This window comes from Trachypithecus francoisi, unplaced genomic scaffold, assembly GCF_009764315.1.
Source record: "Trachypithecus francoisi isolate TF-2019V2 unplaced genomic scaffold, Tfra_2.0 Lachesis_group1, whole genome shotgun sequence".
NCBI classification, from domain to species: domain Eukaryota; kingdom Metazoa; phylum Chordata; class Mammalia; order Primates; family Cercopithecidae; genus Trachypithecus; species Trachypithecus francoisi.
This window is the reverse complement of record NW_022681454.1, coordinates 137753631-137780348: the sequence shown is the minus strand read 5'-3', so window position 1 is coordinate 137780348 and position 26718 is coordinate 137753631. Positions and strand designations below refer to the sequence as shown.

General features: G+C 38.2%; 2 protein-coding genes across 3 annotated transcripts in view; one reads left to right on the top strand and one right to left on the bottom strand.

Moving 5' to 3' along the window:
• The window catches only part of RNF150 (ring finger protein 150), a 282044-nt gene that overhangs the window by 189623 nt on the left and 65703 nt on the right, over positions 1–26718 (top strand). Inside the window, 2 exon segments of the mRNA XM_033215333.1 lie at positions 8337–8408; positions 10266–10348. Of these exon segments, the coding sequence (XP_033071224.1) occupies positions 8337–8408; positions 10266–10348 (155 nt within the window).
• Positions 3470–26718, bottom strand: part of LOC117085953 (uncharacterized protein C11orf98-like) — a 135777-nt gene continuing 112528 nt past the window's right edge. For both annotated transcript variants that reach the window (XM_033215334.1, XM_033215335.1), the window contains exons 7-8: positions 13471–13608; positions 3470–4076 (exon numbers count right to left, since the gene is read on the bottom strand). In XM_033215334.1, the coding sequence (XP_033071225.1) occupies positions 3739–4076; positions 13471–13531 (399 nt within the window). In that variant the 5' untranslated portion in view covers positions 13532–13608 and the 3' untranslated portion in view covers positions 3470–3738. The remainder of the gene's footprint in view (positions 4077–13470; positions 13609–26718) is intronic.

Genomic DNA, 26718 nt, shown 5'->3' with positions numbered 1-26718 from the left:
CATATACTTTAAATCATCTCTTATTTACTTATATTACCTAATTACTTCTAGTACCTAATGTAAACACTATGTAAATAGTGGTTATGCTATGTTTTTTATTTGTATTATTTTGTTGTATTGTTATCTTTTTTTGTTTTTTTCCCCCAAATGTGTTTAATCCATTATTGGTCGAATCTGCCATACAGAAAGTTGGCTGTGTCTAGTTTAAGACTCCTCACCTTAAGGGGCTTCCTAGAGAATGCTAAGGATTCATCTCCATTCTGCCCATCTAATGACCTACGATCTTGTGACCTCTTCTTGACCTTTGAGTTGGGATGCCAGAGTCATGACAGACTCTTGATCCTAAATACCAGTGTGCACTATGGACAGTTCTCCTCTCCCCACCAGAAGGCCAAGTATCCCCTCATTCCCTGGAGGTGCCACTTCTGCTGCCATTCACTGATTCTTACTCTACTTATGAAAACCCTGCAGGATGGCAAGGCAAACAGCAAGCAGTGTTCCTGCCATGGCCATGGTGGGTATCCCTCTCTTCTGTGATGTTGGAATATTGTCTCACTATCTGCTAGGACATCTCATCTCAGACACAAGGACTGGATATGTGACTTGAAAAACACACAGGCCGGGCGCGGTGGCTCAAGCCTGTAATCCCAGCACTTTGGGAGGCCGAGACGGGCGGATCACGAGGTCAGGAGATCGAGACCATCCTGGCTAACACGGTGAAACCCCGTCTCTACTAAAAAATATAAAAAATTAGCCGGGCGAGGTGGTGGGCGCCTGTAGTCCCAGCTACTCGGGAGGCTGAGGCAGGAGAATGGCGTGAACCCGGGAGGCGGAGCTTGCAGTGAGCTGAGATCCGGCCACAGCACTCCAGCCTGGGCGACAGAGCGAGACTCCGTCTCAAAAAAAAAAAAAGAAAAAAAAGAAAAACACACAACTCCTAATAGATGGTAGCTTATTCAAATATGGACAGATCAGATAAACTAAGTAGGGATCTTTTTTGGTTTTCATAAACAATATTGTCTTTGAGGCTAATCCAAGGAAACCAGATCTGTTTTGATTTGCTTTATTTTTATTTGAGGCCTGGTAATGACCTTCAGCAAAGTTTTCCTGAAAGATTGCTCTGTCCCTGAGAATAATTTTTCCTATTATTTACATGTACATGGCCCGTGTGCCTTTGATTTCTTTTGCATGCATTGTATATTGATACTTAAACTGTGCTGGAATAAAAGAAGTAATGAAATTTAAGATAAACATGAACTTCACAAAGAAAAACAGAAAGGAAAGGAGTTTGCCAAGTCTCAGCCACCAAGGGAGAGTCCAGGCAGAGATGCTGTGTCTCCTAAAGAGTGAGGACTAAAATTGTCCCTGAAACTGCTCTAGAAGAAAGTACAAAGCCCTCAGGGGAACAGAAAGGCAAAAGTGCATGTCGTATCCATGCAGTCTTCAGTGAGGTAATTAGCCCTTGATTTGCTTTTTTGGGATTATTCAGGTCTCAAAGCATGTTGCCTCCCTATTCTTTTGTGCATGGATGAAAATCATGAGCTGGTAAAGCTAGAGATGACATTACTTTACATACCTTATATTATTAGTAAGGGAACGGAAGGCCACAAATGTTTAAGTGACTTGGCCAAAGTCACACAGTTAACTAGTGACAAAAATAGGATAAAGAGCTGGGTCTTCTAACTTTGAAACCATTATTTTCTGCTCTGCAACACCTCCAACAACAACAACAACCACAACAAACCCTGATGTTTCTACCTCACATTGTGTGTTCACAAACAGATTTATGGCATCACTCTGTGAGGTCATCACAGCTATTGAAATACTCAAATTATTTTATCTATTTTTCTAGATTTGTGGAGTGGTGATCCACACCATGGAAATGTATTGGACTGGCTATGCTATGACTTCTATCATATCAGCCAGTCCTGGAAGGATCATTATTATGTATTAGAGTGCATGAGGAAAATGTTTGTGTCACTCATGACCATGGTTTTACACAACTGGGACCAACTCTGTTTACTTTGGCAGTGGCCTCCCTTCACCTAGAACTTAAGAACACTTAGTTATCTTTCCACTTGGTGATGATGACAATGAACATGATCATAAAATACAGCTGTTGGGGAAAAAAACAAATATGATACAGAATTATCCAATCAAATGAGATAGGAAGAAAATAAACTCAGTTTTGATGCTATGTTTTGGAATCCTTATGTTCCAAATTTGTATTATCACTTTCACTGCATTTCTATTTATAACACAGAACAGAGGAAGAGGAAAGTTTCTTATTTTTCTCAGTTTCTTAAATATTTAGATTAGTAATTTATGTGTCTCAGGTTGAACTGGAGTCTGCTGTTTACCATTCTTGTTAGAATTTATGTAGGACTTTATTCTTTTAATACATGACTCTGTATTTATTTTCCATAACACAGTTTATCTTCACTACTGTCAAGAAACCAGTAACCTTGGTAAATATATTCACGCCTGTTTAGATCAAATAGATGGAGAAACCTAATCATTACAATGGTCTAACACCTAACAAGCTTTAGTAAGAAGCATGATTTTTGGCCAGGCACCGGTGGCTCACGCCAGTAATCCCAGCACTTTGGAAGGCCGAGGCAGGCAGATCACTTGAGGTCAGGAGTTCAAGACCAACATAGTGAAACCCTGTCTCTACAAAAAATACAAAAATTACCTGGGTGCAGTGGCACACACCTGTAGTCCCAGCTACTCAGGAGGCTGAGGCACGAGAATCACTTGAACTCGGGAAGCAGAGGCTGCAGTGAGCCGAGATTCACGCCATTGCACTCCAGGCTGGGTGACAGAACACAACTGTGTCTCAAAAATAATAATAATAATAAGTATGATTTGGGTCTGGTTAGATTAGAAAGAATTCATAGGAGCACCCTAGAGAAGAGAGGAGAAGAGAGTGGAATCCCTACCTGAAACAAAAGGCTGACTCAAACCTGAGATGGTTCCTCAATCCACCTGAAGTGGTCCCTGAGTCTTCCATTAGCATCACTTTACTCTGCATTTCTGAGAATGGCAAAGGGAAGAGTCTGTTTTGTAACAGACTTCTGGTTCCAATCCCTAGATTCTCTATTCAGGCTAGGTACAAGATTCAGTTTGAGCAGGGCCTGTAGTTTTCCTTCCCTCTTCAAAGTGAGTGCAATCAAAAACCCAAAGACAGAAGAGATCAATTACAAAAGCAACAGTAGCCTTATTTGGGCCATTTCATTAAATGTTTATGTTTTTACTTATCTCTTTAACTCGCATTTTGGAAATCCAGTAAAACTCATTTGAAAATTATTGAAAGTGAGATTTTTTTTTTAATATTGAAAACTTTTTTAAAATGTTGAAAGTGGTACTTTTTTCTTTATGTAATTTTTTTTAATGGGGTCTTCTCTGTAGGTATGTAATTTTCATGCCACCTACAAAGAAATAAGTATGCATATACTGATAATACTTGTTTTTTGTTTTTGGTTTTTTTTTGGTTTTTTTTTTTTCAGAGTGCTAGGGCTTTATTACAAATGGAGTTGACTGCTAGAGAGGCCCTTCTCCAATCTTTCTTCTGTACCTTCTTCCCTCCCAAAGACATCCCTCTAGGGGAAGTCAGTAGGCCATTAAGTAGGAGGAAATCTGGAGAGTGAAAAGGGGCACTGCTTTTGTCAAAGTCATCTAAAACAACCACTGAGTCTGAAGGCTGGCTCCAGTTGAGAATCTTCTACTGGAAGAGGTTTAGCTCTCATCTTCAAGGTCCTTCATTTCTACATCCTGGGGAGCTTTTGTCTTCTTTTGCCTTTTGAGCTGTGGTTCACTAGTCCTGGCTGACTTTGAAGCGGCTTCCACTTCCATGGCTGCCTTCTCTTTCTGGGCAAGCCGGATCTGCTGGAGGAGTTTTCTGCGCTTCTTCCCTGACAGAGTAATGTTGGCACATGCACTGGACGCCCGCTTCTTGAGGTGGTGCCGCGTGATCAGCCCTTGCCGCTCCCGATTCAGCACCCGCCGGTGTTTGAACAGCTTCTTCTTCAGCTCGGTTCGGGGCCGGTTGATCTTTCCCCCGGGAGCTCCCATAGCTGTGATCGATAATACTTGTTTACATGCATATGGAAATTGCATTTTTTCAAAACTTTGTGGTGCTTTTTCCCTAATTTTGTTAATCCAGAACTCTTACAGAAAAAATATATATTTTTTATTACATGATCCCATATCATCATATACATCTCAGAAGCTGATTTTCCTTCCCCAGGTATCTGGACCATCTGTTCTGCCCTTGCCAGGGAAGACTTTCATATCCTTTATCTGCCACTGCCAAAATTCTATGTTTTTCCTCCTCAAAAGAGGAGAAATTATGTGCATCATTTATCAATAACATACAGAATGAGGCTTAACTCAAGGAATGTCACAGGAAAGGGAATGGAAGAGAATACCATTATACCATTTTTTAGAATGATTAAGGAAAATATGTCTTCCTACCTTTGTGAATCATTTGATTTCTCAGGGCTTCTAGGAGAAAGGCCTCATAGACTTGTAGTTGAAGATGACTTTATTACAGTCATGCACTGCATAACTACACTTTGGTCAAAAATGGACCACACATACAACGGTAGTTCAATAAGATTATAATATCCTGTTTTTACTGTATCTTTTCTATGTTTAGATACACAGATCCTTACCATTGTGTTACAGCTGCCTACAGTATTCAGTCGTGCTGTACAGGTTTGTAGCGTGGGAGCAATAGGCTAGACCATAGAGCCTATGTATATAGCTGGCAGTATCATCTAGGATTGTGTGAGTATCTTCCATGATTTCACACAGTGACGAAGTCACCTAACAATGGATTTCTCAAAATGTAGCCCTGTCATTAAGCCACACATGACTGTACTTTCTCTTTTACTCCCTTTCCCTCAATCTATTAATTCTGCTAATTTGGGAAGCCCATCTCCTAAATGACTTAATCCTCTGCTGAACTTATTTAACCTCTCCAGGGCCCAGTCATACAAATGCCAGTAATGGAATTCGTCTTTCTAATTCCCTAGCCATTAACTTTACTGTTAGCCAAAATCCCTGTTACCTTAACATCAGCTTGCTTTACATTTCCTCAAAGGACATGCCATTTTAAAAAAATAAAGGCAGCCTGCATTATTTTAAAAGGGCATGGAAAGAGTTTTTTCTCTAGAAGAGACTGAGGGAATGTTTTCAAAAGCCATCTATTTTTATTCAGATGTAGCCAACTGTTAAGTTAAATACACAACCAAAGTTTAATGCAGTCTTTGAACTTCCCTACATGCCCACATTTAAAAAGAGCATATTTCATTTGCTAAAACATTAGTTTAAATGAAATTGAATCTTGAAAACATTATTTCTAGTTCACCTGCTTTTTAAAAATGTTGACTTCCTGGCCGGGCGCGGTGGCTCATGGCTGTAATCCCAGCACTTTGGAAGGCTGAGGCAGGTGGATCATGAGGTCAGGAGCTCAAGACAAGCCTGGCCAACGCAGTGAAACCCATCGCTACTAAAAATACAAAAAAATCAGCCAGGCATGGTAGCCGGCACCTGTAATCCCAGCTACTTGGGAGGCTGAGGCAAGGGGAATCACTTGAACCTGGGAGGCAGAGGTTGCAGTGAGCCGAGATTGCACCACTGCACTCCAGCCCGGGTCACAGTATGAGACTCCATCTCAAAAGAAAAAAAAAAGTTCCCTTTGAGTATAATCTATGACCATTGTATGAAAATATATTTTTCTACTTAATTACTCTGTTTAGTCTTCAAAAAAATTTTTTAAGTGATTGAATTAGGTGTGATACTATGTAATGCCAGTTAAACACAATTGCAAAAATATCTGAGTTCTTTACTGAAAAAGGAAAACAGTATTTGTTTCTTTAGGATTCAGATTCTTATTCTAAATATCATATTCTACAGGTCTGTGGCATTTACTTCCAATAACTAGTGGCCCTTTCTCAATACCTTTCAATCTTTGCCCCAGGGTCCATCAATGGAGAGCAGCCGTCAGTTGATACTGGCTAGGTTTGCCAAGCTAGGACCACAGGTTTGCTTACCTTACAACGTGTATCACTTACAGTTTGTCCCTAAATATTCCCGTTAACTGGCTAAATTTCTCAGGTTGTTTTCCGAGCAAAAAAAAAACACACAACAAAACAAAAAACAAAAAACCACTATTGGCTTAAGATTTTATTAACTCATTATTTAGAGTTTTCACTAGATTATAAATTAAACTACAGTTGATAGGAGTATGTGTGTGTGTGTGTGCGCGCGCGCATGTGTTTTCATTACCATTTTTTAAAACCCAAAGCTATACTTGGCACAGAATAATATAGATTGAATGATTGACTGCCTATTATTGAAGGCAGCTTGATTCTATTTATATATGCTGGGGATGTAGGGGACAATGTGAAGCAAAAAATAAGCACAGGCCTGCCTTCAGGGAGCTTATCTGAGGACAATCTAACAGTAATTGATCACAAAAACACATTTCAAATTTCAAATGTGACAGTGCAGAGGTATAAAGTGCTATCAGGGTCTAGATGAGAGGGATCTTGTTGGATACATCTAGGAAGGACTCCCTGAATAAATGATTTGAGCTAAAGTCAAAAGATGAATACCTAAGAACCAGAAGAAGAGGAGAGAAAAGTTCCATCATGTTTAGTTCACCTCAGTTCAGTTCTTTTCCTCTCAGTCTCCTGTTTTTCCTTGGTATTTATCACTAAAGACTTTCTATTTTTGCCTGCTGCCTTAGTTTGCTAGCTACTCATGGACTTCTGCATAAATCTCGATGGTATAGGTCTCCTTTTAGGAAACAGCCAAAACTTACCCTTCTGATAAAAATGTCAATATTATTTTAGATACGAAGGACAGACTATCAAAGAGAAAAATGAATTGACAAGGAAAACATCTTTTCTGCTAATTACTTTAACTGCTGTGTGTTTAGAGAAGTGCCACATGGTAAACACAGTGATTCTGATTGACTGGATGGTTGGTTGACTGATTAGCTGGCTAGCCAGATGCTGGATGGATGGCTGACTGGCTGGTCAGATGTTAGATGGTTGGCTGACTGGCTGATTGGTTGATCGGGTGGTTTTGTAAATAAAGGTGAGGGTGATAGATGAACTTTGATTTTAAAGTCAAACTTAATTTTATTCAGATTCTGACTTACCTTTCACTAATTCTGTGATATTGGACAATTTACTTAAGCTCTGTAAGCCTCAGTTAATTCTATTAAATAGTGCTTTTCTCATAGTTATTATAATATCAAAGGTGATAATGCATATATAGCTTTAACATGGCACCTAGGATATATTAACTGTTCACTAATATATGTTCACTATTTTAAAGAAAAGCAAGAAGCTTGAGTGCTTTTTCCAAAAGGAACAAAATTAGTGAAAGCAAATGATTAGTCTGTGTTTAAATGTTAACCCTCTTAATCTTAGTCCTTCTAATGTTTTACTACTGCAGATACACATCTATTGCAGACCAGAAATAGATATACCTAAGAAGAAGATAAAACATGTAGAAAACTCACATGCACATGAATGATTTTTTTTCTTGACTGATTAAAGTTTAATTTACTCACCACCCTATCCTTCTCCCAGTTTTCCTTATCACCCTCTGATTGCATTATTGCAGGGCTCATTAAGATGGTAATTTTCTCTGCCAAAAGTGGGAAGAGAGTGATATATTATTTCTTGACATGGATCGTTGTGGTTACTCCGGTGTTTGCTTTATAATTATTTGCTAAACTGAACATTATGTTTTATGTAGTTTTCTGTATGCACACTCACACTTAAAGATGCATAAAGGAGGTAAAATTGCCATGTGAGAATGTGATGGAATAGAACAAAGTTAAACCAATGTTATGCCTATATGAGCAGATTGGAAAGAATATCCAAGCAATGAATCCTGATTGTCAAAAAGAGGAGATGAAGTTTATTCCAGCTACTCCGGATTGACTATCTCTGTGTCACAAATTGAGTGGCTAGAGTGACAAATTACTGAACTCATTTTTTTTTTTTTTTTGGCTAGTATATGCACATATAACCTGCACTGTAGAACTATAGGGCAGGGTCTTTGTCACATGCCACTTGCTTAACACTATGCATGAAGAACTTCTCTCTGTGGCAAAACTCTTTTATAGACCTCAACTGATAGAGCCCCCTTGCACAAATGCCACTACCCCATCTTTTCTAGTCATCATCGTTTGCATTCCTGCCACATGTGCATGATTTCAGAGCTAGCTGCCCTAGTATATTAAACAACATCAGAAACGAAGTTAAGAATTACAGATCTTTATTATTAACAAGCACGTTTTGGTTTTTCAGCGCCGACTGGGGGATGCAGCAAAGAAAGCCATCAGCAAACTCCAGGTCAGGACCATCAAGAAGGGTGACAAGGTAACAGCCTCTTTTCTTTTTGGTGAGGAGCTATTCAAAGAAGCTTCTAACTTTTCTTACAGCCAGGGTGGAAGAGAGGAAAGGATGGCAAAGGGAAATATATGCTAACAGTTGTCCTATCAGTATATGTTATTATACTCTTCTTAATTAAACATAATTTAAAGTTTCTTATAAAATGCATATACTATGATAATAAGATAGTTGTATAGAAAATATGAGAGCTGGGTGCGGTGGCTCAAGCCTGTAATCCCAGCACTTTGGGAGACCGAGACGGGCGGATCACGAGGTCAGGAGATCGAGACCATCCTGGCTAACACAGTAAAACCTCATCTCTACTAAAAAATACAAAAAAAACTAGCCGGGCGAGGTGGCGGGCGCCTGTAGTCCCAGCTACTCAGGAGGCTGAGGCAGGAGAATGGTGTAAACCTGGGAGGCAGAGTTTGCAGTGAGCTGAGATCTGACCACTGCACTCCAGCCTGGGCGACAGAGCGAGACTCCGTCTCAAAAAAAACTGATAAGTGTATAAAAAAATAGATGAAGCCAGAATGAAATTAGTACACAAATGGATTATCTAAAATATGTAATAGAAATGGGTCTCAAAATTAAGTTGGGGCTTTCTAGCAGCCAGTGCAAAGGAAACAATATTCAAGTAATATTTCATGAGTTTATTCTAGTGTCCCACAAGATAAAATCAAAGTGGTTGTTCCTGATGTTATGACCTGAGAAAGTTTTTTCATGAATCTTTGCAAGCAAGACAGCTTTATGTGCTGAACTATGTTCTCCACTCAAGTCTACAGTATAAATGCAGGAAGTGTATTCAATCCCTCTGAAATCCAGTATTCAGAACCCCAAGGTTGACAGGTGGTGTGGCTCATGCCTATAATCCCAGCACTTTGGGAGGCCAAGGTAGGTAGATCACTTGAGGCCAGGAGTTCAAGACCAGCCTGGACAATGCAGCAAGACCCTGTCTCTATAAAAATTTTTTAAAAACCAAAACACAGAGCCCCGAATTCATTTCAATAGTCTCCTTCACTGTAGAATGATATCATAAAGCCAGAAGCAGTAGTATACCTTGAGGAGGGAAAACAAAGCAGTCCTGCCCAGGTTTACGGGCTTCTAAGGGTCTTCCTTATTCCCTAGGCCAAGTTAGAGCAATGGATTAGAATACATGGGTTTGGAGCTCCTTGGGGCAATGTAAGGGATTTACAACTCCACATATAAGCAGGTATTGTCTTTATTCTGAATAATTGATTTATCTCACAAATTATGTGCTATTATTTTTCAAGTATATAAAAACACCACTGGGCTTATAAGATAAAATGTATTTAAAGGCATTACTAAATTTAAAGTACATTTTAGTCAGTATGTTATTTCCCCTCAATCAGAGAGTAATAAAAGTACAAAGACTATTACATAAGCACTATCTTATGAGGCATCGAAAGAGGTTTATATACTTGTAAAAAATTGGAACTACCATTTTGTGTTAATATTTATTTTATACACTAGATTCCAGAAGAATGGATAGATTAAATATCATTCAGATAATTCACCATAAGTATTATTTCTCATCCTGAAAATTTAGATATGTTGCCTCTGATTATAATTAACAGCATTTTTAGTAATGTACTTTAGAAAATGGTTTTCCTCACAAAAGCACTTGAAGCGGAACCTAGAAACAAAAAGTAGAGGTTGGAAGGAATGGAAACTAGTCCAAATGATGGTAAATTTGATTTAAAAACTGGCACCAGCACTACCAAAAGCTTTGCTCCAGGCAAGCTCTCCTTGGGTTTTAGCTTGGATATTTACACAAGAGATGAAGCTAAGAAAATAGGCTCATCTGTGCTTCCTCTGTTGCAGGAAACAGAGTCCGATTTTGACAACTGTGCAGTTTGTATTGAAGGGTACAAACCCAATGACGTCGTCCGCATCCTGCCCTGCCGGTGAGTCACTAGGCTGCCTGCTTTTGATTGGGTTGTGTGTGTGGAGCATGCCTGCGTGGCCTCTCTGGCCCAGTCCTGCTGGGCATAGTGCTGCCAGGTCAGTCTGCCTCAACACTTCTATGTTTCCATTGCAGACAACCCAGACATTCTTGTTTTTGTATAACCTTTGTCCTTGAAAACACTGTGTCATGAAATGTGTTTCTGATCCCCTATCCCCTTTGCATCAAAGGAAGTATACTGCTATGAACTAGAACTTCATGATACAGAAATTTATGATGTGGCCACCAAGTACACGTTTTCTTGAACAACAGATCTTTGATGTTCAGAATCAATTCTGGCTTTTACCGGTACTATTTTAATTAAAATAATAAACTCTGAAAAAATTTTTGTGAATGATCATGAACAGTGTGGTAATTAGAATATGGTCAGAAGTAAGTAGGAAGCCAAGGACAGATACCATGCCCTTTCTTTTATTTTATTTTATTTTTTTTTAACAGAAAGAGAATGTGACACTCAAATTCCCACAAAATTCTTGCATCTAGGGGAGGATACCAGGCATAGATGGTTGGGGAAACTCCCCAGGTGATTCTCATATAACCCTGTTCCCTCTCCCTAATTGAAATTCACGAGAAGTTGTCTGAATTCTTTTTAAATTGTTAAAATTAAATAAATTTAAATACTTAAATCTTTTAAAAGTCACGTAAAATCCATCCTCCTTCACTGACAACCTTTTTTAGTGTTTTTTTTTTATCTGTGTAAATGTCCCAAAAATAAAAATGAAATTATGCCGTAGTGGGAGAGTCTTCATTTAGAAAGATTGACTTTCAATATTCTTAGATACTTTAGGCCAGGCACAGTGGCTCACACCTGTCATCCTAGTGCTTTGAGAGGCCAAGACAGGAGGATTGCTTGAGACCACGATTTCAAGAACAGCCTGGGCAATAAAGCAAGACTCTGTCTCTACAAAAAAAATTAAAAATTAGCTGAACATGGTGGTGCTCGGGACATGGTGGCACTCGCCTGTAATCCTGGCTACTCAAGAGGATGAGGTGGGAGGATCCCTTAAGCCCAGGAGTTCAAGGTTATACTGAGCAATGATCACACCACTACACTCCAGTGATCACGCCACTGCACTGGGCGACAGCAAGACCTTGTCTCAAAAAAAACACAATTCTTAGAGACTTTAAAAGTAAAGTAGGAAAACATATACCACAAAGATATAAGACAATTTACATATTCATAAAGCAATGCAAACTTAAGGACTGTTTACTAGAACTACAAAAGAAACAAAAATTACTTTAGAGGAATGGCTTAATAATCCCAAAATGACAAAGAGTGGACCAAAAAAGAAGTGACAGGATACTAAAATTGATGCATAAACTCCCAAGGGAAACAGACCTTGGTTGAAATGTGCATAGGCAAATTGATCATTAGGAAAACAGGCGTTAGGGAGGTACATCCTGGTGGCCCCAGCCAAAGCCTTCAATTGTGATTCACTTTCCCTTAGTTTGTAGACACCTTTCTCTGAGACGAAATCATAAACAGAGATAACTGAAGATTTGATAGTTTCCTTCATATGAGGATTCGCTATGTAAGTTCTTTCTAGTTATTACATACACTTAGTGCTTACTCAGTGATTTCCAGAAACACGGGCAGACAAATGCAGTATGTGAACTACAGAATGCCTCTTGGAGCAACATCTTTTGTCTCTGCAGTATTTTATTAAAGGTTTTATAAAGCCTCTTAGGCCGGGCACGGTGGCTCACGCTTGTAATCCCAGCACTTTGGGAGGCTGAGGCAGGCAGATCACTGGGTCAGGAGATCAAGACCATCCTGGCAAACATGGTGAAACCCTGTCTCTACTAAAAAAAAATACAAAAAAATTAGCCGGGCGTGGTGGTGGGCACCTGTAGTCCCAGCTACTCGGGAGGCTGAGGCAGGAGAATGACATGAACCCAGGGGGACGGAGCTTGCAGTGAGCGGGACATCATGCCACTGCACTCCAGCCTGGGCAACAAAGCAAGACTCTGTCTCAAAAAAATTAATTAATTAAAAATAATAATAATAAAGCCTCTTAGATATAAGCAAATAAAGTGCTTTCCTTTATTTTTCTTGAAGATTATTTAGAGCCCTGTGTGATTACTACTAATAAAAAAAATTCAGAGCCAATTAAATATCTGCATTCTTCTGAAAAATCCAAAGATACTTACAAATGTAAATTAAGAAAATCTGTTTTAAAAATTATATACATAGCATTACTTTAGCTCTACAATTCATACAGTATAAAATAGTTTATTCACTTAAATCTCTCTCATGAATAAACTTCATGTTACTACATATATACATATATATAACTGCTAGAGATTGCATAATATCCAAGGCATAGATGTACCACAATTTAATTTTCCATATCCTTATTTGGGAACATTTTTGGTTGAGTTCAATTTTTATTTATGACAAATTGCGTTGTTTTAACAGTGTTTAGATTTTCATGATGTATTATTCCAGATCTCCTTTTATATTGTAATTTTTTGGAAATATTAACCAAAAAATAGCATTTTAACATTTACCACAGAAAATAAAACCTTAGGGATTTTAATATACATTAGCCCTTGCTCTTGGCTAGTTTAGTTTGGCTTCAGGCTCCTCCTTGTTTAAATGATTATTTGATTCTTATCTCATTCCTTGATTTTGTTTCATGTTCCTTATTGTCCATCTACTATTATTTCCATACTATGAACCCTGCTTTAAATAACAAGCATTTGAGCATTTTCAAATACAGCTATAGTTAATTACTGTTTGATCTTATACTAGTCACACATATCTATTCTGAATAGCCCATACATTTTTTCCTTGTAGATTTTTAAATCAAGGTATTTTTATGCTTGTTGCTGTTTTCTGCCAGACAGTTTGCACTAATGGATATTATCAAACAAATGCACTGGCGTTTGCTTTTTGCTACATAATTTTCTCTGGGGTATTATTAAGCCTTTGCTCCTATGAACTTCATAGACTCTCCTTCCCATTATTTCCAGGCTGATTCATCCACAGACTTCTTTGCATCTCCTTGGCATAAAATCTGTTTCAAAAAATGTTCCAGTTTATCATCTCCCTTCACTCACTTTTTTCTGTGGTTTCATAACTCCTGACATTCTTGATGCATCTCTTCACTATTGTTTTCATTTAGGATGTCTTTCCAAATTATACTCTTGTGCCACAACTTTTTCAAAATCATTTTATTGCTTGTCTCTTTCTGAGACCTGTGAACAAATTATGATGAATTATTAATAAATTCCTTCCTCTCTTTATTTGTCGTAGCGATTACTAAAGTCATGCACATACACACCTACCATTTCTTCCCCTTCATCCTTTCTTCATCCAGTCCCTCTCTAGCACGTGAAGGTGAGGCCCCCGGGAGTGAGCCTGGATGTGTACATCTACCATAAGCGACAGACCCCCTCAGCCCACAAAGCAGTTCAGCCTCAGACAAGCCTAACTTCTGTGGTTTAGATTTGATCCTATACACCACTAAGACATTACTCGAGACACTTTGGTTTTGCTACCTCATACGTATGCCAAAATATGCATTACACTATATTTTAGGGGTGGTTTTTGTATCTAAGGTTAGTATTTGTGATTATGAGTTCTAGCCACAAAAGATGTTTCATTTTATTCTCTTCTCTTGCACAGAGAGTAAGTTAGCCTCTCTGATTCTTCCATGGCTTTTATCTCATGGTGTCCCTACTGTTCTTCAGGGATTATTCATTTCAGCCTGTTGAGCTTCTCAATTTCAAATACACAGTGTCTCAGAAAGAATATGAATTCCTTAGGCAGGCCAGAAGTCCTTATTTGCCATTGTTTTAAACCAAAGCAACAGATACACCGTTTCCCTACATTCCTATGAAATTCTCTTCTATCTCTAATTTATCCCTATAGCATTATCACCAGTTAAGGAAGATACTAGTTTCTACTACTGTTTTTTTCTTTGATTTTTGCAAACTCTCCTCCACAACGGATGAAAAATGTAAACCCTGTCTAGTAATACACTTTTAGTACCTAAATGCTTCATTTGGAACAAAAACATTTTGTAGCAACTGTATGCCAGCAACAGTGGAAATCCCCAGCCATGAGAAGACAAATGGCATGATGCATGCTCTAAAGGAAATAGGCTAGTGGGAGAGAAAGGAATTTAAATAAGTATTCATGATAGAGAATGGTATGTGTAACAATAATAACACAATGTATTAAAATTTTGGAGGAATTAATACCAGGCACAAGGAAGTTAAGAAAGATTCTACAGAAAAAAAAGTAATGTTTTCATATTTTCTAACAATGGTTTATATTGTCCATTGCATCCTCATTCTAGAAAATTTGTAAAATGGGTAAATATTTAAATATCTGCCTAACTTGTTCATGCAGGTAACTACTGCTATCATTGTTACATATCGTCTTCTTTTTGTTTCTTATGCTTATTTTGCAACTTTAAGATACTATTGTCAATATCATTAACTATTCTGTTCTTTTCACATACATTGTAAGAATGTGCTAGAAATGGTATTAGATTAGTGGGGGTCTTTTTTAGATTATTTGTGGCTCATTTTGACTTTCCTTTGGCCTTTGATACTATTGACAGAAGCTGATCAAACTCTAAGGTGCATAAACTGACCAAAGACCCTGGGATGTTGGTGCTTATATAAAACTCACTCTTCAAAGATCAGGGTCTTTTTCTGGCCCAATCAGAATTTTCTACTGAGATAAAACAGGGAGGTGTCCTGGCCCCCTTTAGCTTATTTTATAATATCCTTTGATGAGTTCTTTGCATGTCGCCATCCCACCCCACTACAGAAGACAGAGAAAAGCAGCTTCTCATCTTTAAATACTTACTTTGATTATGTGGTGTGTAGGGGCAGCATGTCCCGCCAGGTTATTATTGTCAGAGTTGGATTACAAACAAAATTCTCTAAAACACATGTTATCATCTTTGGTAGATGCCTCCCAACTTTCAACTTGTTCATAAACAAATTACAAGTTTAGTATATGTAGTCCAAAAATCCAAATGCTAAATGCTCCATATCTGAAACTTTTGGAGCACCGTGATGGTCAAGGGAAATGCTCATTGGAGCGTTTTGAATTTAGGCTATTTGGATTCGGGATAATGCACACATTCCAGAATCTGAAAAAAAATCCAAAACACTTCTGGCCCCAAGCATCCCGGATAAAGGATGTTCAACTCATACTGCATATAGTTCCATTTTGTAAATAGTGTTTCTCAGAGGATACACCAAGGAGCAGTGTTGTCAATCCCACCTGGACTTAAATGAGGTCTTATTTGGGAGCAGGGGGACATGGTTGTATCAAGTAAATACCTAACAACACGTATCCTAAAATAGTTCTTGTGGAAAAGTCTTAAACTGCTGCTGTTTAACATCTGCACATTGAAGCAGATTCCAGCATTAGAGAGCAGCGCTGACTTCTCTGAGCAGCCTCTGCGGCGGGTTCCATCAGTGGCTCTGCAGGCCCAGGTTTTGCAGGCCTGTCTTTACAGCAGAAGTTAGTTTTGCCTGAGCAAGGTTACCTGTTAGATCAGATAATCCTGGAGCTGTGTGGGGGTTGTGTGCATGTGTGGTGTTTGTTTTTCGGTTTTTGTTTTTGTTTTTGTTTTTTGGTAAAATGTATATAACGTAAAATTTACCTTTTTAATCATATTTAAATATACAATTCAGTGACATTAAGTACATTCGCCTTGCTGTGAAACCATCACCACTGTCCATCTCTAGAATGTCTCATCCTCCAACATGAAACTCTGAATTCACCAAACAGCAATTCTTCATTCCCCTAGTCTGGAATTTTGTGCGCATTTTACTTTTAATTTGGGCTTTACTTTTGTTAACAGAAGAATATGTCAATGAAGGAACTTAGATTCGATTCAAGAATGCAATTAAAGTTGGCTAACTAGAAATTGGTATTTACACGCTCAAAACCCTGACAAAGTGATAGTGTTATACATTTATATTATAGAAATTGGTATTTACACACTCAAAACCCTGACAAAATGATAATGCTATACATTTATATTATTATAGAAATTGGTATTTATACACTGAAAACCCTGACAAAGTGATAATTTTATACATTTATATTATTATTGCTATTGTTACAATACTCAGATGATATTATTCTTGTCATTATCAATGGTACTACTCTGGTTTCTGTGACCATCGCTAACATCATTCCCACCATTGCTTCTTCCCTGACTTTCTGCAGTAGGCTTCTCACCAGTCTCCCTCCTTCTACTCCTGCTTTTTAATTATGCATTCTGATAAGTCTATTTTTAATTGTCAAGCTAGATTAGCTGGCTTTAGGTACTTTTACAGCAAGTACAACTTCAGACTCATTAAGTATAACAGAAGGGTGACTAAAAAATTATTCTTCAAGAAGGTTAATTGGAATGTAATTAGGTCCTTCTGTTTTTCTAAAATGTACTCCTGAAACAAGGTAAATTCACAAGAAAACTAAAAACATGCACTATTTCATATTAACTCCCTACAAGAGATTTGGGTTGGCTGGTGCGATTGCCATGGTTTTTACTGGTGATTAAGAAGCAATCTTAGGCCGGGCGCGGTGGCTCAAGCCTGTAATCCCAGCACTTTGGGAGGCCGAGACGGGCGGATCACGAGGTCCGGAGATCGAGACCATCCTGGCTAACACGGTGAAACCCCGTCTCTACTAAAAATACAAAAACTAGCCGGGCGAGGTGGCGGGCGCCTGTAGTCCCAGCTACTCGGGAGGCTGAGGCAGGAGAATGGCGTAAACCCGGAAGGCGGAGCTTGCAGTGAGCTGAGATCCGGCCACTGCACTCCAGTCCGGGCGACAGAGCGAGACTCCGCCTCAAAAAAAAAAAAAAAAAAAAAAAAAAAAAAACAAAAAAAAGAAGCAATCTTAGCAAACTTACCATTGTGTCTCATTTGGATTTTGCACTCTGACTTCTTCGTGGGGACTCACCAGAATAATTCATGTGTGGAATAACTGTATTTCTCTCAAGCAAGGGGAATGTTTTTATATTGTAGATATTCAACTGTGTTCTAGATTTTTTCTGTTTGTTGACAGAAATCTAAGAGGCAAATTTGTGGCCTACCTAATAACCAAAAGGTGTTTTTTAGCCCCATCTCTTACTCTGTTTTATGTCTCTATTCTTTTTTTTTTTTTTCTTCATTTGCTTTTACAGTGTATTTTTGGATACTTGCATCTTCCAGTCACTAAGTTTTTTTGAATCTGGTGTACCCCAAAACTGAAGCTTAGCTCAGGAGGGTTCTTGGCTTCACTCAGGAAAGAATTCAAGAGCAAGCTGACAGTGGCAGAAAGCAAATTCTATTAGAGCCACAGTGTACAGCAAAATGGCTGCTCTATAGACAGAGCCAGGCTATGCCATAGGCAGAGTGGCCCAGAGTAGCACTCATGGATTGCCAGCTAGCTATATTTATACCCACTTTTAAACAGATGCTAAATAAGGGGTAGGTTATTCATTAACTTTCTAGAAAATGAGCAGGGAGTTCTCAGAACTAGATAAGGTTATTTCCAGATCATTGCCATGGCATCATTTATAGACTGTCAACCAGAGGTTGCCCTTGTTGCCATCTTGGTCCTAGCTGGTTTTGGCCAGTTTCTTGGCTACATCCTGGTTTGATCAGGAGGGTCTTGACCAAGGCTCAGAAAACAAGTCTTGCTGATCTCCTACTTCATTTTCTAGAATAAACATGTGTTTTCCGTGTCTTCCAAAAGTTTGTCAGCATCATTTTTAATTAATCTATAATATCCCATGTGCCATAATTTACTTGCCTATTTTTGGACACTTAAATTGTTACACACACACACACACACAACTTTCTCTGCTATTATAAATAGGGCTGTGATAAGTAGCTCTGTCTAGACCTTAGTTCACATTTTAGATGAGTTCCTTGTTTCTAAGGTTATACATTTAAATTGCCAAATTATATTACATAAAGTAGTATACAAGGAGCTTTCCAGACAGAGCTAAGAAGAACATTCCAAGCAAAGGTAACTGTGGTGACCTGGAATATTTAGAGTGTGATGCTTGTGTTGGCGATGGGGCTGGAGAGGTGGCAACCCAGATCCTTCAGGGCCCACATGTCTGGGCTGAGGGGCCTGGATTACAACCAAGTGCTGGAGGACCCACTGTGAGGGGTTTGGTTTGTGCTTTATACACAACACACTGGCAGCAGTATGCAGCATGGTTAAGAGGGATCTGACTGGAGTCAGAGGGACCAGTGAGGAGACTATTGCAAAGTCCAGGTAGGAAATGCTAGAAGTCTGAATTGGAGTGCTGGCACTGTGACATAGAGAGGTAGATGTATTCAAGAGAGATTCAGGGGTAAACCAGATGACCCAGCGTTTGGAATAGTTGAAAATGGCTGCCTGTTTCTCTAGTAGGCAGCTGATGGATACATATGTATTTGCTTGCATTTAAAACATGCTCATGTCCATTTGAATTCTAAACAGAAAAAAATATATATAGCAGCTTGCAAACTATCACTCAAAAACCATAACACAAAAAACAGATTTCAAGCACTGAAAGGAATTTCATCACTCACACACATGCATGCACGTACACACACACACACACACAAACACACAAACTCCACTTGAGGATCAGCCTTGACTTATCTTTTTAAGCCTTTCTTCAGAGTTATCCAGTCCCAAAGCACTCTCACAACCCAGTCTCAGAAGCAAAGCTCCATTCTAAATAAATACCTGATTCTATTTGTAAACACTGTGTTACCCTTCCTCTTTCTCTCCTTTTAGGAATAAGGTTAAATTTCTGTATCAGTTCCAGAGCTCCCCTTTGTAATTTGGGACATAGAATACGTTATACTGTTTACTTTTTTAAAAATTTGCAATGTAAGGCTGTACTTTTCCAAAGACCAGAACATAACTGAAAGCATTAGTGTTGAAAGAGATGAAGTGGAAATGTATTAAACAGTTTCATACGAGACCAAAAATAAAAAACAGAATAAATGGTTCCTGATACAGAGCAGTAATAGTGAAAGGAGAAATAAAGTTTGTATGTATAAATTATGGCAATAGATACTGTAACTTACAAAGGGATTTCTAATGACATTTCAGTATCTGAGTCAGACAGAAGAACCTAAAAGGGATAGACCTGGAGACTTGGAAAAGGACTTTTTTAAGGGCTGTTGAAAAGTCAAAACCCAAATATGGTCTACTAGTTTTAATGAATTAGTTGTTACTTTGTACCATGTGTCAACAGTTGACACAACATTCATAAATCATCCCTGTCCGTCTAACCAGACAGACAGCTGCTTTTCTGTCTCAGTTAATGGGACTGGTGTATATTTTTAATATGGACCTCATTATTAGTTGACTCTTCAAGTACTATATTCCGTGAACTCCTGTCCCCAAGGACAGGGGCATTTTTCCCCTGCCAGAGAAGCAACACTGGGAGACATTTAGTGTAAAGCACATGAGAAATAGTAGGGGAATCCATTGATAAGGCTTTCTAAACACGCACAGACTCTAAGGCTCACAGTGACTTACCTGCCTCCTTCAAACTGATTTAGTGAGGTTTACTGAGCTAATGTAGGTGACAGCACAGTGCCCACACCAAAAATGTCGTATGAACAGCGTCTTGAGTCTGACAGGCCTCAGAAGGTTGTCTGTTTGTTATGTCCTACAGAGCTTCCTTATCCTCATTGGACGGAAATCCCCCTGGTAGTTCATAGCCTCCTTGCTCCTCCCTACACTCAGATATAAGATTCACATCTTGGATCCTTAAAGACAACCGAGGCAACATCAAAGTTGGGCTCTGATATTCATTCGTAAAATTCCCTCTTTAGGGGTCTGGGGCAGCCTCTCATTCACTCTCCCTGCCAGGGATGACATGATCATAATAAATAGCATAACATGAGGAAGAATTATGTTTAAAAAAAAGTGAACATCATTTTAATATTTGAAAACTTAGCGTTACCATCAAGTTTTACTGAAATCACTGAAAAAAGGCACTAGCCCCTTAACATTTTTAAACCCAGGGATCAGTCTGATTTTAAGATGAGTCAAATGAATTGAATATGTAGACAGAAAATTCCAAGCTCTTTATGAGTAAAAAAAAAAAAAAATGTTTACAGAATGCTGTACTGTGATGAGGATTCCGATTATGAGTCCTGTAACTCATGAAGTCAAAAACAAAAGTGCACTTTCTAGCCAGGCAGAAATGGCCTGTCCTGATTTTACCCTGCCGTGCCTGTTACATAGGCTTGATTAGGAACAGATTTTTTCTAAGTTCCTTTTTTTTAAAACAGAGCGATGGATATTAGCTGATTTTCATAGGATTTGACTTACTCTTTTATGCCCATGTTATGAATTGGTCAATCTTTTTATAGCTGTTTATAAATGTGTTTTTTAAAAATAACTTTCAAGGTTTCACTGCTAATTGTGCAAAATGTCAAAAACAGAGAAAAGTATAAAGAAGTAAACAAAAATAATCTGACCACCCAGAAATAATCATTATTAATATTGGCATAGTTAATTTTTATAATACACATATATTAATTTTTTTTTCTTTTTTTTTTTTGAGACAGAGTCTTGCTCTGTCACTCAGGCTGGAGTGCAGTGACCGGATCTCGGCTCACTGCAAGCTCCGCCTCCCGGGTTCACGCCATTCGCCTGCCTCAGCCTCCCGAGTAGCTAGGACTACAGGCGCCTGCCACCTCGCCCGGCTAGTTTTTTTGTATTTTTTAGTAGAGACGGGGTTTTACCGTGTTAGCCAGGATGGTCTCGATCTCCTGACCTTGTGATCCGCCCATCTCGGCCTCCCAAAGTGCTGGGATTACAGGCTTGAGCCACCGCACCCGGCCCATATATTAATATTTTTATGTTTTTAAACATTGTAGAATCAAGCAATTAATATTGTTTTTCTTCTACTTTCTTCTCATTCAGCAATAAAAAGCATTTTTTAAAAACTTTAGAAATTATTTTAAATTTTTTGGCTGGGTGCAGTGGCTCACGCCTGTAATCCCAGCACTTTGGGAGGCCAAGGCAGGCGGATCACTTAAGGTCAGGAGTTCAAGACAGGCCTGGCCAACATGATGAAACCCCGTCTCTACTAAAAATACAAAAATTAGATGGGCATTGTGCCAGGTGCCTGTAATCCCAACTACTCGGGAAGCTGAGTCAAGAGAATCGCTTGAACCTGGGAGGTGGAGGTTGCAGTGAGCCAAGATCGCACCATTGCACTCCAGTCTGGACAACAAAGCAATACTCTGTCTCAAAAATAAATAAATAAATAAACTATTTAAAAATTTTTAGTAGTTGCATAATAGTTCATTTTTAGTGTTTATTTAACTACCCTCCAACATTGGTCAGCATTTAAATTGCTTCCAGTTTTTCATCATTATAAAATCATGAGGTTAGCTGTTTATATATTTATTCTGTATTTATTCCTTCAGATACATTCCTAAAAGTGAACTTAACTAGATTGAAAGGAATTTTAAAGGATCTTTAAAAATTGTATCCAATTGCTTTCGTGAAAGGTGATGATGATTGACACCTCACTAGCACTATGTGAGGGTGTTTATGCTAGCAGTCTCTCAGAACCATGGAGTAGTAAATTTTTAAAGCATCTTTCTCATCTGACAGCCAAATATAACGGTAATTTTAATTCTCATGTCTTTAATTTCTTTGATATATTACTATTGACTGACACAAGTTCTTTTTACATCATATCATATTTAATATAAATTGTCGTTGATTGGAAGATGTTTCCTAATTTTAGATAGGTTAAAATGGGAATGGAGAATGATACAGCCTAGAATTGATAAAATATGATACTGTTTTTAACATTTTGTCTTAGTGTTTTTGGTGAATCTTTTTTTATTAAGTATGTTTATTTTTTACGATACTTTTTGATTAACAATTTTAAAGTTATGCTATAAAATTAATGAATTTGTGTTTTTATCTCTTCCTCCTTGGTTTTAATCCTTCCCTATCAAGAAATAAGATAACTGATTAATTAACTACTCTTTTCAAATTTATATGAAAATTTATGCTGGTGTATGGCATCTCACTCAAATAGGTTATGAAAACTATTTTTTAAACCCATTTTTCCAAGAACATAATTTTATATACTTGGCTAAATTAAAAGGCAGTGTAGGAGGAGTTTAAAATGGCACAACAACTTTGGAAATTTGTTTGGCAGTTTCCACTAAAGTTAAATACACCCTACCTTGTGACCTAGCAATTCTGTTCTTGGATATACACCCGAGAGAAATGAATGCATATATTAACAGAAAGACTGATACAAGAGTGGCCATAGCACATATAGTCATAATAGCCAAAAAAATGAAAACAGTACAGATGTCTAACAATGGAACAATCTGCAAACAAATTGGGGTACACCCATACAATGGAATACTACTAAGCAATAAAAAAACCAAGCTATTGATGTACACCAAGGCACAGATGAATCTGAAAACCGTTGTTTTGAATTTAAAAAGCTAGACAAAAAAGAATACATACTTTATGATTCCATTTGAAATTCAATAACAGGAAAAATTAATATATGGTGACAGATGTTAAAATGATGGTTACATGGCAGAGAGTGGGTGCTGATTGGTAAGGGGCACAGGAGGACTTTCCGAGGTGATAGGATGGCATATATCTTCATCTGGGTAGTATGTATGTGAACATACACACACTTAAGAAATCATCAAGCTCACTTAAGGTTTATGCATTTTATGGTACATTATACCTTCATTTAAAGTAATGGAAAAAAGCTTAAGTACCAAAGAAGCTATGTTTTAGAATTTAAAAAACAATAGTTCACTTTACACATTAGTAAAAATTACACAGTATTTCTAAATTTGAAGTTTGCTAAGTGTTTTCTTATCATTTTTTGATTACTTCAGATTTTTATGTGTACAACATTACATGTGTAAAAGATATCACTTAATTAAGAGAATAAAGGAAGGGAACATGAAAGAGATGGCAGTGCTGTAAATGATGTTGTTTTTCAACACAGCAAATGCTGCCTTAGGACAGAAGTCTTGCACTGTAATAACCTCGTTAAATATGGCATTCTGACTTCAAATGTCCTGATCCCCAGTTATATTAATCAAGTAGACACACAGGATGAATGCCAACTAGCTTTGCTGCCCCAGCCAAACGATATAATTAGACCAGAGTCAAGTTCTAAGCACAGAGCCTCCCTCTGCCAGAAACCCAAGGAGCGAGATACATTATAAAATGAGGGTCCTGCAATTCTCCCAGGTTGCATTCCCACAGTAAACATTTCTTCCATTGTAATTTAAAAAGAAATTGACATAAGTAGCAAGAGGATCTGATATAGTTTGTTTTTTTTTTAGGTTGTTGGTTTTTCTTTCATGCTATAAATCTAACACAATGCAGAGCTGTGTGGAATAAATGGTTCTTTATTATAACACTTTAACTTTGAAAACCACTCTACTCTTCACAAAGCACTTTTGCATATAATGTCTAATTTTAGCTCAGACCAGCCTATAATATACATAGGACAGGTATCAATTATTGCCCCTTTATTTTCCTGAAAGAAAACCTTAATTCAAAGAAGTTGGTCCCAGGACCCAAAGTAAAGCCAGATTTTCTGACTTCTGGGCCAGCGCTGTATCACTGGCTATGGAGTTGACACCATGGCCACACTTATCCCTGCTCAGGGAGGATGCCCTGCTGTACTTTCATACCTCCAGGGATACAATTTTGACTAAAAAATCTGCTTCAGAAACCCCCTCTCACTCTAAGCAAAATGTCTAAACACCTCAAGGAAACTAAATCAAATTTAGCCAAGTTTTAAGAATTTTACGTCCTCTGTATGTTCTCTGGATATTACTTTCCAAACTTGTTACTGTGAGGCTGGAAAGAAAACAGCCTTTTCACAGAAGGACCGTGCTTATGCAGTGAGCAACAATTTCCTTTACTGCATTTTTTTTTTTCTTTTTTGCTCTATCAGATGGAACTGCTATATTTGCTTGCCAAAACAAAGTTATTATGTTTTTAACTACAGCCAGAATATGGTTACTACTGGTTCTATGTTCAACTCTTTTTTCCGTTTGTTTTCTTTTTTAAAAAATGATGTTTTTAGGCTGGACACAGTAGCTCACACCTGTAATTCCAGCACTTTGGGAAGCCAAGGTGGTGGGTCACCTGAGATCAGGAGTTCCAGACCAGCCTGGCCAATGTGGCAAAACCCTGTCTCTACAAAAATACAAAAATTAGCCAAGCATGGTGGTGTGTACCTATAGTCCTAGCTACTTGGGAGGCTAATGCAGGAGAAACACTTGAACCTGGGAGGCGGAGGTGGCAGTGAGCCAAGATCACGCCACTGCACTGTCCAGCCTGGGTAATACAGTGAGACTCCATCTCCAAATAAATAAATAAACAAATTTAAAAAAATAAATAAATAAAAATGTTCTTAAATAATTGGTCCAACCATTTCAGATCAAGCCCGTTAGCAGAATTATCCCCACAGTGTGGCACTAGGTGAGTGGGATTGAGTATATGGTAGGACGAGACTGGTGTCTGCTTACTTGACTTAATCAACACCACATAGCAAGTGATGACTAGATCATCCCCATTAGAAGGACTTCCTATATAGGAATCATAGACAGATGGAAAAGTACAGAAGGAAATAGCTTAATGATGCGAAGTTCACCGTCACAAAGAACAGGGAAAAGTATGACTCAAGTCCATGATTATTTTCTTCACCATTCATACCTCTTTCCTGTGCAGTCCATCTAGATTATTTCAGAATGTTGATTTAGAATCATATTTTCCAACTTCATTTTCTGTTCGTCCACTTAACATAGCCTACATTTCAACCCATACATGTCATGATACAGGTTGAGTATCCTTTAACTCAAAACGCCTGGGACCAGAAGTGTTCCACATCTCAAATTGTGGAATATTTGCATTATACTTACCAGTAATCACCGCTTATCTAGAAATCCAAAATCCAGAATGCTGCAGTGAGCATTTCCTTTGAGCACCATTTTGGCACTCAAAATGTTACAGATTTTAGAGCATTTCAGAGTTTGGGTTTTCAGACGAGGGAAACTCAACTTGTGCTTCTTCTATATGTTGATTCATGTAAATCCCTTCTTTTTGAATTTCTTTCCTCCACTGTAAATGCTTCAAAGTTCTTCCCACACTTTAGGCTGTACAAAAGGCCTTACTGTATCCCATAGCCTTTTAATTTGTTCACAAACTTCTCCCTTTGCTGAATTCAGTAGCAGTTTTATTTGTATTTATGACCTGTCACTGTGCATGTTATACCAACATCATTTAAAATAGTTAATATTACTATTATCCCCTGAACACTTACTAATGAAGCACTTTACAAACAAGCATTTAACCCTTACGACAGCCTCCATAAGGTTTTTACTAGTCAGGATAGGCTAAGCTTTGATGCAGTAACAACAACAAACCCAACTCTCAGTGGCTTAACACAGCAAGGATTTCTCACGCATGCTTTGTGTCCACTGTGTGTCAGCAGAGGGTATCTACTCATGGCAGTCAGGCTGACAAAGCAGTTACTATCTCAAACATTGTTAATTGATAGGTCAGCAATTAAGTGCCATGACCTGAAGTGAAATCTGTCATTTCTCTTTATAATTTATCTGCCAGAGTGAGTCACATGGCCATAGCCACCACCAAGAGAGCTTGTCATCTCCCCATGTGCTGGAGAGATGGAGAGCTGATGTACTGGATGACAGTATTGGGTGCCTCAGATAGGTGCTCTTGTTATCCTCATTTTATCAGTGAAGAAACTAAGGCTCAGAGAGGCTAAGTGGAGCAAAGAAATACACTGGGAAAGAATAAAAGTTTGAATACCTCCAACTACCCCCCTTACCTGTGACAGCTGGAGGATGGGGTGAGGAGTATAGAGTGGGCAAAAATACTGTCAGTTGGAGTTTGAATCCTAGCTCTGCAGCTGACTAGCTCTTTGGATAATTTACTTTAATGAGCTTCAGCCTTCTCTTCCATAAGACAGAAATAATAATTTCTACTTCATAGGGCTTTTGTGATTTAATTATGTATGTAACATGCCTGGTACATAGTAGGGATACAATAACTGGTAGATACTGTCAGCATTCATTAATTACTGACATTAATGTCAGTGTTCATTAATTAAAAATTCACTCTTTACTGACAGTTTTGCAAATAAGATTCAGAGCTTCTGCAGAAACATTTCAGGTATGCATAGAAGTACTAGGTATCTTTTTAAAATAATTCATGTTGCCTGGAGTATGGGATTCACAGGTACCTGAGTGATTCACATTTTTTATTAACCACTTCACTAAGGAGAA